The sequence below is a fragment of the Dreissena polymorpha genome, chromosome 1 (assembly GCF_020536995.1).
Source record: "Dreissena polymorpha isolate Duluth1 chromosome 1, UMN_Dpol_1.0, whole genome shotgun sequence".
In the NCBI taxonomy this organism is placed as follows: Eukaryota; Metazoa; Mollusca; class Bivalvia; order Myida; family Dreissenidae; genus Dreissena; species Dreissena polymorpha.
This window is the reverse complement of record NC_068355.1, coordinates 78,251,829-78,270,147: the sequence shown is the minus strand read 5'-3', so window position 1 is coordinate 78,270,147 and position 18,319 is coordinate 78,251,829. Positions and strand designations below refer to the sequence as shown.

The window sequence follows — 18,319 nt, the reverse complement described above, 5'->3', positions numbered from 1 at the left end:
AGAAAATCTTGTATTTCTCCTGAATAAAAGATATAATACTACTGATGTTGGACAACTGACAAGGGCAAAACTCGTACTACTATCAGTGCGAGTAGGTTTCTTTGTGGCTGTTTTCTGGATCTGGATGGGCTGAGATACGGAGTTGTCGCTGTCCACATCTGGGTCTGAGGTCCTTTTGCTGGCCCCTGGGAACTCAATCTGGTCTCGGTCTCCTGCCACATGGGGCTGAAAGGGAACAGAAGTCTGCTGCAGTGTCTTATATGGATCTTAACTTTCTTTTAAGTATTTTACTATGCAATTACAACCAGAAAATTATGCACATGTCGAAGATTATATTTTTACAAAACATATCCTGGTACTTCCAATGATTAAGGTTTAATACCATAAACTATAGAATACTTTGTTATAGGCTAGTCTATACTAAATTGTCCAACATAACATCAAGTTTAGTTTTATCCTTGAATCGTTTCTCATGATGTTGAGTAAATTAAATAAAACAACTCATATAATTGACAGAACATCTCATGATATTTTGATTCCCATACAGTTCCATTACAAGAGTCGTGTTCTGAGAGAACTGGGCATAATGCATGTGCGTAAAGTGTCCGTCCCAGATTAGCCTGTGCAGTCTGCACAGGCTAATCAGGAACGACACTTTCCGCTTTAATGGTATTTTTATTTTTAGTTTCAAGGAAGTCCCTCCTTACCGAAAATCAAGTTTAGGCGGAAAGTGTCGTCCCTGATTAGCCTGTGCAGACTGCACAGGCTAATCTGTGACGACACTTCACGCACATGCATTATGCCTAGTTTTCTCAGAACGCGACTCATATAAATGCACACACATCTGTGTCAGATTAATACTGTGTGTACCTTAGCCAATCCATCGTCCCAGTCCCATTCTGGTATGTCTGGGTCTGGAGACTTAGGACCAATGCAATGCTTCTCCTGGAACCAGATATCACACCAGCCCTTATAGATGTGATTAATGAAGAAACAGTAGATAATACGACTATCATTGGTCCTAACTGGCTTTCTAAAGCATTATGAAATTGAAGTACATAAATGATCGAGAATATTTTTGTAAATACTGGTTTTAAACCCTTTCAAATGATAAGTTAATGGAGCATATTTGTTTAATTTAATATAAATCATACACAAAATAATGTTGCTATGAATATCCCCCTCCTCGGAATATGCAGGGTTATGGTTCTTAGGCATGGCACTTCTCCTCATTGATATCAATACACCCATGAAGTTTCAAATTGAAATCTTGTATGGTATATGAAATAAAGCCCTGAAAAGTTACATCATACAAAAACAACAAAGGGCAGTAACTCTTATTTAAGAAACTGTAAGGATATATTTTTTAAGCATGGCACTTCTCCTCATAAATACACCCATGAAGTTTCATGTTGAAATCTTATACGGTTTATGAGATATAGCCCTGAAAAGTACTTCATACAAAAACAACAAAGGACTGTAACTCTTATTCAAGAAAGTGTAATGTTATGACGCTTGTGCATGGCACTTCTCCTGATTGATATTAAATTTTAATACACCCATAAAGTTTAATGTTAATATCTTTAATAGTTTTTGAGATATAGCCCTGAAAAGTTTAATTGTAACAGACAGAATGACGGACGGACTGACAGACAGTGTCAATTCTATATCCCTCTGACTTTAGCAGAGGATAACAATCTAAACAAAAACATGAGGACACCATGTGTATTTTTTGAGGTTCTTGAAGATAATCAAATTTTTTTCACAAATGATGTTTCCCAACCTTTACTGTGAGCTCATTGTTGCTGGTAATGGTAATTGTCTCCTCATCAGAAAGCTTCTCATGATCGTATATATCATCAAATATCACCTCGTCATGACTAGACTCCTCCAAATCCTTGCTGGCATTGGCCCCACTCTGACGACTAGTAGTACCTCTACTCCCGAGTGAAACATCCCCTATGACGGTGTGCACCACTTTGTTAAACAATGCACTTATAATTCCTTTTGACTCTACGTTTTCAGTCAGGCTATTTTTCAAAGTTTCACAATCTGCAGCCTTTATTTCACTGTTTACACCATCCACTAGAGCTTTTTCCGTTTCCACTGCAGTGCCATCATGTGACTCATTTTGAATAGTCTCCATTTTAGATTGTCTTTCAGTTTTACAGACAGAGACGTTCTGTGGTTCAACTGCATTCGTTCCAACACTAGCTCCCTCCATTATGGGCATTTGAACAACATCTCCATCTCTAATTTGACTTGGTTCACCCTCTCCATCTTGTACACAGACCTGATTGTTAGGATCAAAACTATTTTGATAAATATAGTCTAAGCTATTTTGATTGTTAGGGACTGAGCTACTTGTCATAATACTCGCTGAAGATTTTTCTTCGACTTGTGTGACATTACTGTCTTCTAAACCCTAGAAAAACAAAGAAATGGATCATAAATCGGTAGAATACACATCGTCTACTGAATGTAATGAGTCATGTAACTGACATTTTTATACATTTTTTCCATTTTTGTGTTTATTAAGGTGACATACATCAACTGTTAAAATATTAAGTCAACCTTTTTGTAAACAAGAGGGCCTGTATGGCCCAAAGTCGCTCACCTGAGATAATAAGATATTATTGGGACAAATCTTCTGACCAAGTTTCATGAAGATTGGAAAATAAAGTGGCCTCTAGAGTGTAAACAAGGTTTTACTATAGCCATATAAGGAAAAATGCCCCGCCCCCTGGCAGCCATGTCTTTCAACCAACCGCCATCATTTTTAAACCCTTCCAAGATATTATCGGGTAAATCTTCTGACCAAGTTTCATAAAGATCGGACAGTAAATGTGGCCTCTATAGTGTTAACAAGATTTTACTATAGCCATATAAGGAAAAATGCCCCGCCCCTTGGAAGCCATGTTTTTCAAGCAAACATATTATTTTCAAACCCATCCAATATATCATTGAGACCAATCTTCTGACCTGATTTCATGAAGATTGGACAATAAATGTGGTCTCTAGAATGTTAACAAGGATCTATTTAAGCCATAGCCATATAAGGAAAAATGCCCAGCACCTGGTGGCCATGTTTTTAAAGCAACCAAAACCATTTTCGAACTCATCAAAGATATCATATGGACAAATCTTCTGACAAAGTTTTATGATGATCGGAAAATGAATGTGGCCTCTAGAGTGTTAACTAAGTTGTAATATAAGGTGGCCATGTTTTTCAACCCACCTGCATCATTTTTGAACTCATCCAAGATATTATTGGGATGAATCTTCTGACCGAGTTTCATGAAGTTCGGACTATAAATGTGGCCTCTAGAGTGTTAACAAGATTTTACTATAGACATATAAGGAAAAATGCCCCGCCCCCTTGCAGCCATGTTTTTCAAGCATACGTATATATTTTGAACTCATCCATGAAATCAATAAGACAAATCTTCTGACCATATTTCATGAAGATTGGACAGTAAATGTGGCCTCTAGAGTGTTAGCAAGGTTTTACTACTGTGTAACAGCCATATAGGGAAAAATGCCCCGCCCCCTGGCGGACATGTTTTTAAACCAAACGGCATCATTTCTGAACTTGTCCAAGATATTATTGGGATGAATCTTCTGACCAAGTTTCATGAAGATGAAGATTGGACAATTAATGTAGCCTCTAGAGTGTTAACAAGATTTTACTATAGCCATATAAGGAAAAATGCCCCGCCCCTTGGCAGCAATGTTTTTCAAGCAAAGGTTACCATTTTTGAACTCATCCAAGATATCACTGGGAAAAATCTTCTGAGCAAGTTTCATGAAGATCGGAAAATTAATATGACCTCTAGAGTGTTAACAAGGTTTTACTATAGCCATTTAAAGAAAAATGCTCCCCCCCTGGCGGCCATGTTTTTAAACCAACTGGCATCATTTTCAAACTCGTCCAAGATATTATTGGGATAAATCTTCTGACCAAGTTTCATGAAGATCAGACAATAAATGTGGCCTCTAGAGTGTTAACAAGATTTTACTATAGCCATACATAGCCATATAAGGAAAAATGCCCTGCCCCCTGGCAGCCATGTTTTGCAACCAACCCCCATTATTTTTTAACTCTTCCAAGATATTATCGGGTAAATCTTCTGACCAAGTTTCACGACCCTTGGTAGCCATGTTTTTCAATCAAACGTAACCATTTTCGAACTCATCCAAGATATCATTAAGACCAATCTTCTGACCAAATTTTATGAAGATTGGACAATAAATGTGGCCTCTAGAGAGTTAACAAGGCAAATGTTGACGGCGCACAACGCACGACGGACAAAAAGCGATCACAAAAGCTCACCATGAGCACATTGTGCTCAGGTGAGCTAAATATAATGTTTTTACCAAATTTTCAAAATTGACACTAAGAACACATGTAATTTTCTGAGTGTTAAAAGTAACGTAACTGACATTTTGTTAAATTTTCAGGAAAAGCAAAATACAGTTTTATTTAAATAATACACATTTTTTTGGATTCAAATTTTCTGATTAGTATTATAATAACACTTGAACAAGAGCACCACATAACGGGTGCCACGCTCGGCTGCGGGTGCATTTTTGAAGAAATGAAAGCTTGTCAAATTTTATTTTAGAGATCACAGTGACCTTGACCTTTGACCTAGTGACCCAAATATGGGTGTGGCATGTAGAACTCATGAAGATGCAGCTACATATAAATTTTCAAAGTTGAAGGTGGAAGCACTTTGCTATTAGAGCCCATGTTCAAAACCTTGACAAAATGTTAAGGTTTTAGCACGATGCTGACGGCGGATGACATGACGATGGACACGAAACCACGAAACGACGAGCTGGCTATGACAATACCTCGGGTTTTCTCAGAAAACAGCCGAGTTAAAAATGAAACAAAACTCCAAATTGATATGTCTATTTTAAAACAATAAAATTTTAAGAAAGGAGCAATGACCGTAATTTCAACACTGAAATATTTTAAATGCAAAAAATAACGTAAGTGCTCTTACTGTATTTCAGAAAATGTTGGCAAATAAGCATTCCTGAATTCACAAAATGTCAGTTACCCTAGTTATTACATTCAGTAGACTTCAGATGAGAGAAACCTTAAAATAAAATAGATGTCTCACTTTCCTCTCAGATAACGTTCATACCTTTACAATCTCCTCTCTAATCATGTTCACGCAATCACACTCTTGTATCATTACCTTACTACTCACTGGAGACTCTGGGGTAACTGACTCGTCCGTCACACTCTCCTCTCATCACGTTCACACAATCACACTCTTGTATCATTACCTAACTTCTCACTGGAGACTCTGGGGTAACTGGATCGTCCGTCACACTCTCCTCTCTAATCACGTTCACACAATCACACTCTTGTATCATTACCTTACTACTCACTCGAGACTCTGGGGTAACTGACTCGTCAGTCACACTCTCCTCTCTAATCATGTTCACACAATCACACTCTTGTATCATTACCTTACTACTCACTGGAGACTCTAGGGTCACTGACTCGTCCGTCACACTCTCCTCTCTAATCACGTTCACACAATCACACTCTTGTATCATTACCTTACTTCTCTCTGGTGGCTCGAGGGTCACTGACTCATCTGTCACACTCTCCTCTTAAATCACATTCACACTATCACACTCTTGTATCATTACCTTACTACTCTCTGGTGACTCAAGGGTCAAAGGGTCACTGACTCGTCTGTCACACTCTCCTCTCTAATCACGTTCACACAATCACACTCTTGTATCATTACCTTACTACTCTCTGGTGACTCGAGGGTCACTGACTCGTCTGTCACACTCTCCTCTCTGATCACCTCTTTACAGATCTCATCTGTGCCCTTCTCAAGAAGCTTCTTACCAGCCTCAAGCTTCTGAAATATGGAAATTAGAAACACAAAACAACTAGAGCTTTGTCACAGGTGTGACGAATACCCCCACTACTTGAAACTACATTTAAACTACTTGAAATAGAGAGCGGACACCATGCTCAATGTGTAAAACGTACTTAGTGAAGCTGTGACCTAGTTTTTGATCTGGCATGGCCCATGTTTGAACTTGGCCTTCAGAGCATCTAGATAAAACTTCTGACCAAGTGTGGTGAAGATCGGATGAAAACTACTTGAATAAGAGAGAGGACACCATGCTGAATGTTAAAAAAGGCACTAAGTGACCCCGTGACCTAGTTTTTGACCCGGCAAGGCCCATGTTTGAGCTTGGCCTTAAGATCATCTAGATACAACTTCTGACCAAGTTTGGTGAAGATTGGATGACAACTACTTGAATTAGAGAGCGGACAACATGCTGAATGTTTAAAACGCACCAAGTGACCCCGTGACCTAGTTTTTGACCCTGCAAGGCCCAAGTTCAAACCTGGCCTAGACATCATGTAGATACAACTTCTGACCAAGTTTGGTGAAGGTCCGATGAAAACTACTTATATTAGAGAGCAGACAAAATGCTGAATGTTTTAAACGCCCTTAGTGACCCCGTGACCTAGTTTTTGACCCGGCAAGGCCCATGTTCGAACTTGGCCTAGACATCATCTAGATACAACTTCTGACCAAGTTTAGTGAAGATCTGATGAAAACTACTTGAATTAGAGAGCGGACAACATGCTGAATGTTTAAAACGCACTAAGTGACCCCGTGACCTAGTTTTTAACCCAGCAAGGCCCATGTTCAAACTTGGCCTAGACATCATCTAGATACAACTTCTGACCAAGTTTGGTGAAGATTGGATGAAAACTACTTGAATTAGATAGCGGACACTTAATACAGACCGACAGACAGACCGACAGACGAGTTCACTCCTATATACCTCCTAAACTTCGTTTGTAGGAGTATCATAAATATGCTGAGATTATGTCATGTCAAGTAGCATTCCACACAAGGATGATCAAGAAGTTGACACAACATCATTACTCACATTGCCACTATCAGTATGATCATCAAAATCGTCATTATCAGCTTTAAAAAAGCATCTCCAAAGACACCAAATAACATCAATATCATCATCTTCGAACAGTTTCTTACATCAACATCATTATAAAGGTGCTGCCTAACTAACATACCTTTTATTAGACCTTTTATTTCTGATACATGTATTGAAAACTGCAATACACAGCTAATAAAAAAAGGTTGAAACCATTAAATTAAGGAGCATTTCAAAGCCTTAACTTGATTATTTGGTATATTTCATTTGTGAAAATGTCTATTCGTTTCTTTTGTTTGTTGGTATGGATTTGTGTGCCTTTTTAAACAGTTTTTCAATCATAAGACAGCAGTGCTGTCAGTTATCCAGCTAGCACTTCCCCGAGTTAGCTGGTCTTTCAAGTACTAAATATATATGAGTTGTGTTCTGAGAAAACTGGGCATAATGCATGTGTGTAAAGTGTCGTCCCAGATTAGCCTGTGCAGTTCGCACAGGCTAATCAGGGACGAAACTTTCAACCTAAATTGGATTTTTGCTAAGAAGAGACTTCATTTAAACGAAAAATGTCATTAAAGCAGAAAGTGTTGTCCTTGATTAGCCTGTGCAGACTGCATTATGCCAAGTTTTCTCAGTACAAGACTCATATACACTTATAACAGGAGCTTACAACTGCCAAAATTGCATCAGAACTTGAAGACATAATACACTATCCTAATCAACACCCAACATACAAGGTAATGCCAGGAAACCATCCAGGTATAATCCTCTGATTTGTTGTCAAGCACTCTTCCAACAAAGCTCAATAGTCAGTTTAACCCTTTCCCCCATAAGAAGCAAGGTGAAAATGGCTTTTGCAACCAGCATAAAACCAGAACAGCCTGCGAGTAACTCGCAGTCTGTTCAGGTTTTATGCTGTTTGCTGCTCATCAGTATCTAAGGGTTGGAAACGAAGCCTTTTTATGCTTGAATTAAGTAAAAATGGATTTGTAGTCCCTTAAAAATTAAATTAAATTACGACCTCTTTTTACTTTTTTTCAATAAAGGTACCGATAAGCAGCAAACAGCATAATGCTTAACAGACTGCAAGTTACTCCCAAGCTGTTTTGGTTTTATGCTGATTGCATATAGCCATTTTCACTTTTATTCTGAGCCGGACACGGTTAAAAAGCAAACACTGTGTTATATAGTACCTGTCTGACAAGGAATGATGTTCGGTAGCCGGAGCTGCCAGGGTTCACCACACTCTTGTCACTGCTGGTGTAAGCCCCAGGGCTGAAGTGCAGCTCCACATGGTACTTCTCTGGAGACGTCTCCTTCTAACACCAACAAACAACACACGAGACATATCAGCAGTTCAGCAAGGCAAGAAAAATTGCCTTAACTATTACTTGACACAAAAATACTTTCAGACACTTAAAATTATAGATTTTACAGTGTACATGGTTTGCAAACACAGACAGACCTTTGATGGGTCCTCAAACATCATGATGTTGATCTGAGTCATGTAGTTGAGCTCTGGGGTGGTGCTGAGAAAGTCCATTGCCTTCTTCCATTGCTCATCCTTTACTTCCTGAAATAAGTTCAGTTATTATTAGATATTTCAGAAAAGAGATACATTCTAGATGGATAAAAAATAATAAAAACAAGAGATGTGTTTGTCAGAAACACAATGCCCTTTTTATTTTTTTATTTTTTTTAATCAGAGTTTATTTACAGGTCCTACCGGCCTCTTCACGAGGTCTTTGAGGTCCGACCTGGAAACACAATGCCCCCTATTGCGCCGCTTTAAAATAAAATTTCAATATATCATTTGGAAGGTTTAGATATTATCTCCCTTTTTAAGCTTATTACTTCCCTTGGATTGTATTTTTTACTTTTGACCTTGAAGGATGACCTTGACCTTTCACCACTCAAAATGTGCAGCTTCATGAGATACACATGCATGCCAAATATCAAGTTGCTATCTTCAATATTCCAAAAGTTATGGCCAATGTTAAAGTTTACGGACGGATGCACAGACTGACAGACAGACTGACGGACAGTTCAGCTGCTATATGCCATCCTACCGGGGGCATAAAAATGAGGGTTCTTTAACATTTTGAAACACTTATATTGAAAATAAATAGGCAACAAAAAACTTAGTAAATCTATGCTATATAAGGTTTTGTTAATTATACTATTGAAGTTTCAAGTAATCTGGAATTAAAATTGAAGTACTTATTTTGGCGAATGCAAAACCCATGACAATCTCAGAAATGTGCTTGATTTAGAGGTATTTAGTTCCATGACCAAGAGTTCCTGGAGGGCAGTGCATACAACTTTTCTTGTTCTGTTTTTTTTCCTACACCAGAGTGTAAAGATGAAAAGCTATTTAAGCTATCAAGTAATCAAGTGATTTTTCTAACTTGAAATATATCCTTGAAGACACATTGAGTCTTGATTTTGATCATAACATACAGACCTTGACATAACATACAGACCTTGATTAAACATACAGACCTTGACATAACAAACAGACCTACAGACATAACATACAGACCTTGACATAACATACAGACCTACAGACATAACATACAGACCTTGACTCAATATGCGTTATGTGAAAATAAAAATGTTTTATGCTATGTTTATATGCTGCATCAAATAGCTTAATTTGTTCTCTTTATCTTAAATGGACCCCACTTTTCTGTATTCAATAACTTTCCTTGACCTTGATCACACCTATCATGTGGGCAATTCACGGACATTAAGAATCCATTAATAAAAATCCATTAAGAATTCTACATTTTTTATAATGATAACAGTACAAACAATTATTCAATATCTTTTATTATTGACATTGTCTCCACACACTCAATACGCAAATTCAAGGTCCAAAAAAATGACACTTATGTTTGTATTTTCAATAGCTCAAACTTTTTTTAAGTTATCAATCAGAAACCATATATCTATATTCATTAACATTGACCTTTACAACATCTGCAGTCTAAAATGAAATGCTGATGGAACACATATATGCATGTAGCAGCTGTACAATAGTTCAATATGTTTTTCAAATACTGAGTGAAATAAATCTGTATTTTAGCAACAGTGACCTTGACCTCACGCATGCCACATACAACCCCAGCAAGTCCTCGGTATAAGATATATACATTTTAAATGTCATTACAATATATGTATATCCATTCTTCAGTTATTGAGCAGAAACACGTTTTCTATATTTACTATACATGTTCTTGACCTTGACCCCATCAACCCCTTTTTCTATTCAAAGCTTGGTGTGGATACCAGGTATTGACACATGAAGTCTCATAACAATAACATAATTTGTTATCCTGAAACTCAATTAAATCCATGTATCTATTTTTTAGTAGCAGTGACCTTAACCATACCCATCCCGAACACTATCCCAATGGATTGAGGCTGTTTGTCTTGGTACAAGGTATCTACTTATAATAAAGTTAAAGAAAAATGTCTAAAGTTGATGACCTATTACCTGCCCAAACAACTTCTATGTACAATTACACAATGTTGTAACCTGTCTAAGGATTATGTAAAATTTCAACGTGTTGTAAGGCCCTCATTCATAACAAATTTGACCTTGAAGGATGACCTAGACCTTGATCTTTCACCACTCAAAATGTGCAGCTCCATGAGATACACATTCATGCCAAATATCAAGTTGCTATCTTCAATATTGGAAAAATTGTGACCAAGGTTAAAGTTTAGTGACAGACACACAAACAGACGGACCAAAAACAAGATACCCCCAATCTTTGGATGCGGGGGCATAAAAACATTCAGCCATTCCTGAGAGTTTTTTAAAATTGACTTAACCAAACCTGTTCTTTGGGGTCATTTTAATATTGGAAATAGATATTAAAAGTTTAATTGCAATCCTTAAACCCTTCCTTAGAAACTAGCTTACCATATTACATAAATCTAGCTTGGGCGTTAATGCTGTTGCCCAGGCAAGTAGAGTATCTAGCCTTTTTTTCAAAAAGTCAAGCTAAAAACATAACAAATTTAAGGCCATGTGTTTGCCACTCACATCACAGAGGCCTCCATATCTGAGCATATTGAGCAGACTGTGTATGTGACTCTCGCTGGTGAAGTAGAGACGAGTACGCACAAACCTCTCCGGGGAGGAAACACCCTTCGAGTACCTGGAATAGTGCACTGGGATATTACATAGTCAACTGGGATATATCATAGCCAACGGCCATATAACATTCTCAACTGGGATATAATGTAGTAAACTGGGATATTACATAGTCAACTGGGATATAACGTAGTAAACTGGGATATATCATAGCCAATGGCGATGTAACATACTTATCTTGGATATAACGTAGTCAACTGAGATATTAAATACTCAACTGGGATAAATCATTGCCAACGGCGATATTAAATACTCAACTGGGATATTACATACCCAACTGGGATATATCATACTCAAAGACAACAGGGATATAACGAAGATAACTGAGGTACTACATAGTCAACTGGGATATAACATAGTCAATTGGGATATAACGTAGTCAACTGGGATATAAGATAGTCAACTGGGATATAACATAGTCAACTGGGATATTACATACTCTACTGGGATATTACATAGTCAACTGGGATATTACATACTCAACTGGGATAGAACGTAGTCAACTGCAATATTACATACTGAACTGGGATATAATGTAGTCAACTGGGATATTCCATACTCAACTAGAATGCTAAAATGACATCAGCATGGCTTACTTGAACAACTGGTCATGGTCAATATGAAGTTCACTCTTTAATTGTTCAGATTAATATTTAGGCGTACAAAATATATCTTTCCGGTTTAATTTAAACAGAAAAACAAATGCATTCTTTTCTTTTGAGTGAACAACTTGAAAATTAGTGGACTCAGTGTTTAACCAGCAAACAATCCATAACAAGCAACTAAAAAATTGGTCTGACCTGGAGTTGAGTCTCGTGCTTTCCTCATCGGAGGTGACACATCCCTGGTGCAGGTCACAGTGGATCTTCCTCATCAGTGGGGTGCAGATGCTCTGGGAGATGTGCAGCTTCTCCTCAACGCTGATACCGTACTCCTGAAATTGTGTTGTGTTCTGTGAACATTGGGCAAAATGCATGTGTGTAAAGTGTCGTCCCAGATTAGCCTGTGCTGTCCGCACAAGCTAATCAGGGACAACACTTTCCGCTTTGATGTTTTTTTTCGTTAAAAGGAAGTCCCTTTTAACTGAAAATCTAGGTTTAGCGGAAAGTGTCGTCCCTGATTAGCCTGTGAGGACTGCACAGGCTAACCAGGGACGACACTTAACGCACATACATTATGCCCAGTTTTCTCAGAACAAGACACAATTAAGTGGAATGAGGAGGCTATTATATCAGGCTACCAATCATTGATAGACCTTTGCCTATACTCAAATAGCGCCTAAGATATTTGATTGGTTATTATCAGAATGCAGATAACAGTCATACCACAGCTTGCAAGCACTTGAGAAAGTGTCAAGTGCTGCATAACAATAAGCAGAAATTACTGTGAACTTAAGTGGTTTTCAAAGTTTATATTTTTAAGCAGAAGATGTTTGTAATGAGAAAATCTGTCTTATGGATAAATTGTTGGATCTGGTACTTTTCTTAATTTAATTTGGATATATATGCAGGCTTTTCCCCTGGCTGTTTTTAGCCCAGCAGCACTGCTGTGCCTCAAGTTTCAAATCAGTGTTGCCACGACGCCCGATTTTCTGCTTATTGTTATGCAGCACTTGACATTTTCTCAAGTGCGGCGTGGGGATACACTCTGAATCACACTAGAAATGGTGCGGCAGAGGCCGACGTGGATACCCATGCTGCATGTTTGACCCAGGGGCAGTCCAGGGTTGATAATAGCGCCATGCATAGTTGAGATTGACCGTATTGCCATAAGAGAAGTTAAGTATCAATTAGAAGTGAATCGGTGTAGAAATGAAGAAGTTATAGTAAAAGGCAATTTTGGGTGAGTGTGGACTATGTGGGCGGGGCGCCCCAGGGTTGGTAATGGGGCCATGCATAGTTGAGTTCGACCGTATTGACATAAGAGAAGTTCAGTATCAATTTGAAGTAAATCTGTGTAGAAATGAAGGAATAATAGTAAAAGGCAATTTTGGGTGGGTGTGGTCTATGTGGGGGGGGGGGGGGGGGGGCGCCCTGTGGTTGGTAATGGGGCCATGCATAGTTGAGATTGACAGTATTGCCATAAGAGAGGTTCAGTATCAATTTGAAGTAAAACGGTGTAGAAATGAACAATATAGTAAAAGGCAATTTAGGGTGGGTATGGTCTATGTGGGCGGGGCGCCCCAGGGTTGGTAATGGGGCCATGCATAGTTGAGATTGACCGTATTGTCATAAGAGAACTTCAGTATCAAGTAGAAGTGACTGGGTGTAGAAATGAAGAAATTATATTAAAAGGCGATTTTGGGTGGGTGTGGCCTATGTGGGCGTGGCGTCACAGGGTTGGTAATGGGGCCATGCATAGTTGAGATTGACCGTATTGTCATCAGAGAAGTTCAGTATCAATTTGAAGTAAATCTGTGTAGAAATGAAGAAATTATCGTAAAAGGCAATTTTGGGTGGGTGTGGTCTATGTGGGCAGGGCGCCCCAGGGTTGGCGATGGGGCCATGCATAGTTGAGATTGACCGTATTGTCATAAGAGAGGTTCAGTATCAATTTGAAGTGAATCGGTGTAGAAATGAAGAAATTATAGTAAAAGGAAATTTTTGGTGGGTGTGGTCTATGTGGGCGGGGTGCCCCAGGGTTGGCGATGGGGCCATGCTTAGTTGAGATAGACCGTATTGTCATTAGAGATGTGCAGTATAATTTTGAAGTAAATCGGTGTAGAAATTAAGAAGTTAATGTAAAATAACATAAAAGAAGAGCACCGCATAACAAGTGCCAACACTCGGCTGCCAGTGCATTTTTGAATAAATGAAAGCTTGTCAGAATTTTTTTTTTTTTTTTTTAGAGGTCACAGTGACCTTGACCTTTGACCTAGTGACCCCAAAATGGATGTGGCGTGTAAAAATTGTCAAGGTGCATCCACATATGAAGTTTCAAAGTTGTAGGTGGAAGCACTTTGATTTTAGAGCCAATGTAAAGGTTTGAGCATGACGCCGGCGGACGGCTGACGGCGGACGACGAGCTGGCTATGACAATACCTCAGGATTTCTCCGAAAACAGCCGAGCTAAAAATGAGTGAAAATCTATGATCCGCCCCCACCCCAACCCACATAACTTTTGACCCAGGGGGCGTCCCTGGGTTGGTAATGGGGCCATGCATAGTTGAGATTGACCGTATTGTCATAAGAGATGTTCAGTATTTGAAGTAAATCTGTGTAAAAAATAAAGAAGTTGATGTAAAATAACATTAAAAAAGAGTGAAAATCTCTGACCCTGCCCCACCCCAACCCCCATAACTTTTGACCCAGGGGTCAGATCAAAATTCCAAATAGTGCAGGGTCGCACATATGCTCAAAGGTACCATGTGTGTATGTTTCAAGGTTCTAGTGCTTATAGTGTAGGAGGAGATAGTGGCCAGAACGGACGGACAGACAGACGCCCGAGATAACCACAATATCCCACGCTTTTCAAAAAGCCTGGGGATAACTAGCTAAAACTTAAGCAAATAAACAAGTGTAAGATTACCTGTGGAATCACAATATCAGCCAGAGCTTTAGAGACCAGGAACAGTTCCTCGGATCGTTCATACTGCAGTGTTTTCTGGTTATGCTGTAAGTCGTACTTGATGCAGTCATAGATGTCTGGTATCTTACTGATGTCATACTGGCCATTCTTCAGCTTATAGTCCTTCTCCAGCTTGGACCATCTGCGTATCAACAGCTCCCACGACTCCCCATGGTATAGCTTCAGCTCTAAAATGGGGAGGAAAAATAGTTACCAGTAGAGCAATTTAAAACATATTGTGCTATTTAAAGGTATTACAGTGTTATAGCGAGGTAAAATTTACAGTATTAAGTAGCAACAGCCAGGTGACCTAAGGGTTTAATAGACATAGATTGATTATATCAAGGTAAACACCATCAAAACCAATAACAATTACAGCTTTGTCACAGACGTGACGAATACCCCCACATACCGTATTGACACAGACTATTTTGCATGTTGTCTCATGAAAAAACAGCAGACACCATGCTCAATGTTTAAAACGCACAAAGTGACCCAGTGACCTAGTTTTTGACCCGGCATGACCCTTATTCAAACTTAGCCTAGCCATGAACTAGATACAACTTCTGACCAAGCTTGGTGAAGCTCGGGTGAAAACTACTTGAATTAGTAAGTGGACACCATGCTCAATGTTTAAAACGCAATAAGTGACTCCTTGACCTTGTTTTTGACCCGGCATGACCCATATGCAAACTTGACCTAGACATTATTTAGATAAACGTCTGACCAAGTTCGGTGGAGATCGTATGAAAACAACTTGAATTAGAGAGCAGACACTTAATACGGACCGACCGACAGACCAACAAGCTCACTCTTATATACCCCCCTAAACTTCGTTTGTGGGGGTATAATAATAAAACCAATTCATTAATTATTTTTGACGAATGATATTAACTTAAATGTAGTAATCTTACAGAATTTGTTTACAGTCTTGCCAATCCTCTTCGGCTAGCAAGGATTTAAACATCAATGAATAAAGCAATCAGGAACAAGGACTGAAGTTGTACACATACAGGTGAGTTTTAGTACCTCTAGATTTCAATTCCATCTTGAGGGTCTTAATCTTGGCGGTTATTTCCTGTACCATCTCATAAACGCGGTCGTTCATCCTTTTGGGGTTCTTTATAAACTCAATTGCTTTTAGGAGTGACAGGCTCCTGGTCGGTGCAAGCTGCAAAATATTTGAGCCACGCTGTGTGAAAAGGGGGTTAAATGCATGCGTGTACAGTTTTGTCCTAGATTAGGGACGATACTTAACACCTTAACTGGATGTTTGTCAAGAAGAGTCTTTCTTGAAACAAAAATTTAAATAAAAGCGGAAAGTGTCGTACCTGATGAGCCTGTGTGGACAGCACGGTCTAATCTGGGACAACACTTTATGCACATATGTAAGTGGTAAAGGGTTAACAACAGTAAGCACAACTACATTCCATAACAGCCCAATGGACATTCCTGTAAGACACCTACCACTTGTACGTCCTCCTCCGTGAATTCCATGTCTCTGTTCAACATCTCCATAAGGGTCTCCTTTACACTGACAAACACAAACACACAGACTTATTACAGGTGAAACAAATCGTTAACAAAGCAGGGGGAAGCTGCTAAAACCTTTACAGCCATTTACAAATAACAACTATTAAAGGTTTAGATTAAGTCCTTTAACAAATTTATTTGTTTAACTTTTTTAAAGATAAACACAACGTTTTCGCTAGTTTTGCTATAAAAAAATAATTATAAAGAAAGATATAAGTCTACATTTTGAAACATCTTGATTAGCCTTGGTCAACACATTGTATATTTAGCCTTGTCCTGAGAAAACTAGACCAAATGCATGTGCATCACAGCTTCGATAACCCGATCACTCAAGAGCATTTATTCTGTTGGTCAACATAATCCTAGGCAAAAGTGGTATGTACCTTCAAAAACTTGAGGAGGTTATTCACACCTCTAAGTATGAATTGTCTGATAGAAGCAAACCTTTTGCACCTTGTTAACAGTTTGAAAGGATTGAAGAGATGCATTCGAAACAATTTAAACAGGAGTACTGCATTTAAATCACAGGATTTGATATTGTGTAAATTAAGGACATAGTGAATTTAGACAATAAGTGATTGCATTCACAATAAATAAGGCATAAAGGTTCATATACTTTAAGTAACACTTCACAATCTGGTACTATTAATTAATTATCTGGTACTAAAAATTCATGATCTGTAACTTACCATTCATAAATTTTTCCTCACAGTTCATGAACTGATCGTAACAATTCAGGATATAGTACTAACAGTTCATAATATGGCACTTACAATCCATGATCTGGTACTTGCAATTTATGATCTACTGCATACAATTCATGATCTGGTGCATACCATTCATGATCTGGTACTTACAGTCTATGATCAGGTACTTGCAATGTATGATCTACTGCATACAACTCATGATCTGGTGCATACAATTCATGATCTGGTACTTAGGGTCTATGATCAGGTACTTGCAATGTATGATCTATTGCGTACAATTCATGATCTACTGCGTACAATTCATGATCTACTGCATACAATTCAATATCTGGTGCAAACAATTCATGATCTGGTACTTACAATCCATGATATGGTACTTACAATTCCTGATCTGGTACTCATAGTTCATGATCTGGTATTTACAATAAATGATCTGGTATTAACAATGCATGATCTGGTACATACAATTCATGATCTGTTGCGAACAAATCATGATCTGGTACATACACTTTGTGATCTAGTACTCACAGTTTATGATCTGGTACTTTCAATTCATGATCTGGGATGAACAATCCATGATATGATATGTACAATTCATATATGGTACTTACAATTCATGATCTGATACATCAATTGATCCAGTATTAACAATCAATGATCTGGTACATACAATTCATGATCTGGTACTTACAATTCGTGATTTCGTACTTACCATTCATGATCTGATACTTACGATTCTTTATCTGGTCCATATAATTCATGGTCTGGTACGTACAATTCATGATCTAGTATTAAGAATGCATGATCTGGTACTTACATGTGCTGATACTTTGAAGTCTCCCCCTCCTTGTCCAGGAGGCCGTTTGTGTTGGCACTCTTCACCATGGAGACCAGGATGGGAGTGAGCTCCCCTTCCAATGCAAGCAGACCCTGAAAACAATTCAGTGTTTTTAAAAGAAACACAGACTAAAACTACTTATTTGCATAATCTCATTTACCAAAATAAGCACATGCCCATTTTCCTCTCACAAGTTTATTGGGTCCAACTCTACCAACTGAGCTAGCCGACCTGTGATAAGGATAATCATATGAATTAACTTATATTATTACTAATTGCATGTGGCCGACCTTTGTAAAGGCAGCTGCGGTCATCTGTACTCTGCCCTCGTCTGAGGCATAGATCTTGAGATCATGGCGAAACGTGCTGTGCAATCGAAGGAAACCCAAACCTGGCGTCTCAAACTCTCCTGAAATGAAACATGTGGAAAGTGGAAGACTGTGATCGTGTGAACCTCTTTCTGGGAAAACTGTTCTGCATGCATGCATATAAAATGTCATCCCAGACTAGCCTGTGCAGTCCAGGCAATTTTATCAAGGCTGTCACTTTGCACTTAAA

At 38.5% G+C, this 18,319-nt stretch overlaps 1 protein-coding gene across 17 annotated transcripts in view; it reads right to left on the bottom strand.

Moving 5' to 3' along the window:
• Positions 1-18,319, bottom strand: part of LOC127836381 (inositol hexakisphosphate and diphosphoinositol-pentakisphosphate kinase 2-like) — a 139,226-nt gene that overhangs the window by 24,487 nt on the left and 96,420 nt on the right. For 16 of the 17 annotated variants that reach the window (XR_008028743.1, XM_052363089.1, XM_052363080.1 and 13 more), the window contains 13 exons: positions 18,052-18,170; positions 17,741-17,853; positions 16,151-16,217; positions 15,713-15,854; positions 14,645-14,871; positions 11,917-12,050; positions 11,006-11,120; positions 8,417-8,524; positions 8,145-8,270; positions 5,775-5,894; positions 1,784-2,425; positions 871-945; positions 78-225 (listed from right to left, as the gene is read on the bottom strand). Coding sequence is in view for 16 of the 17 variants with exons in the window: in XM_052363089.1 (XP_052219049.1) it covers positions 78-225; positions 871-945; positions 1,784-2,425; positions 5,775-5,894; positions 8,145-8,270; positions 8,417-8,524; positions 11,006-11,120; positions 11,917-12,050; positions 14,645-14,871; positions 15,713-15,854; positions 16,151-16,217; positions 17,741-17,853; positions 18,052-18,170 (2,136 nt within the window). In the remaining variant the exon portion in view is untranslated. The remainder of the gene's footprint in view (positions 1-77; positions 226-870; positions 946-1,783; positions 2,426-5,774; positions 5,895-8,144; positions 8,271-8,416; positions 8,525-11,005; positions 11,121-11,916; positions 12,051-14,644; positions 14,872-15,712; positions 15,855-16,150; positions 16,218-17,740; positions 17,854-18,051; positions 18,171-18,319) is intronic. The other variant, XM_052363005.1, reaches the window with a different exon arrangement.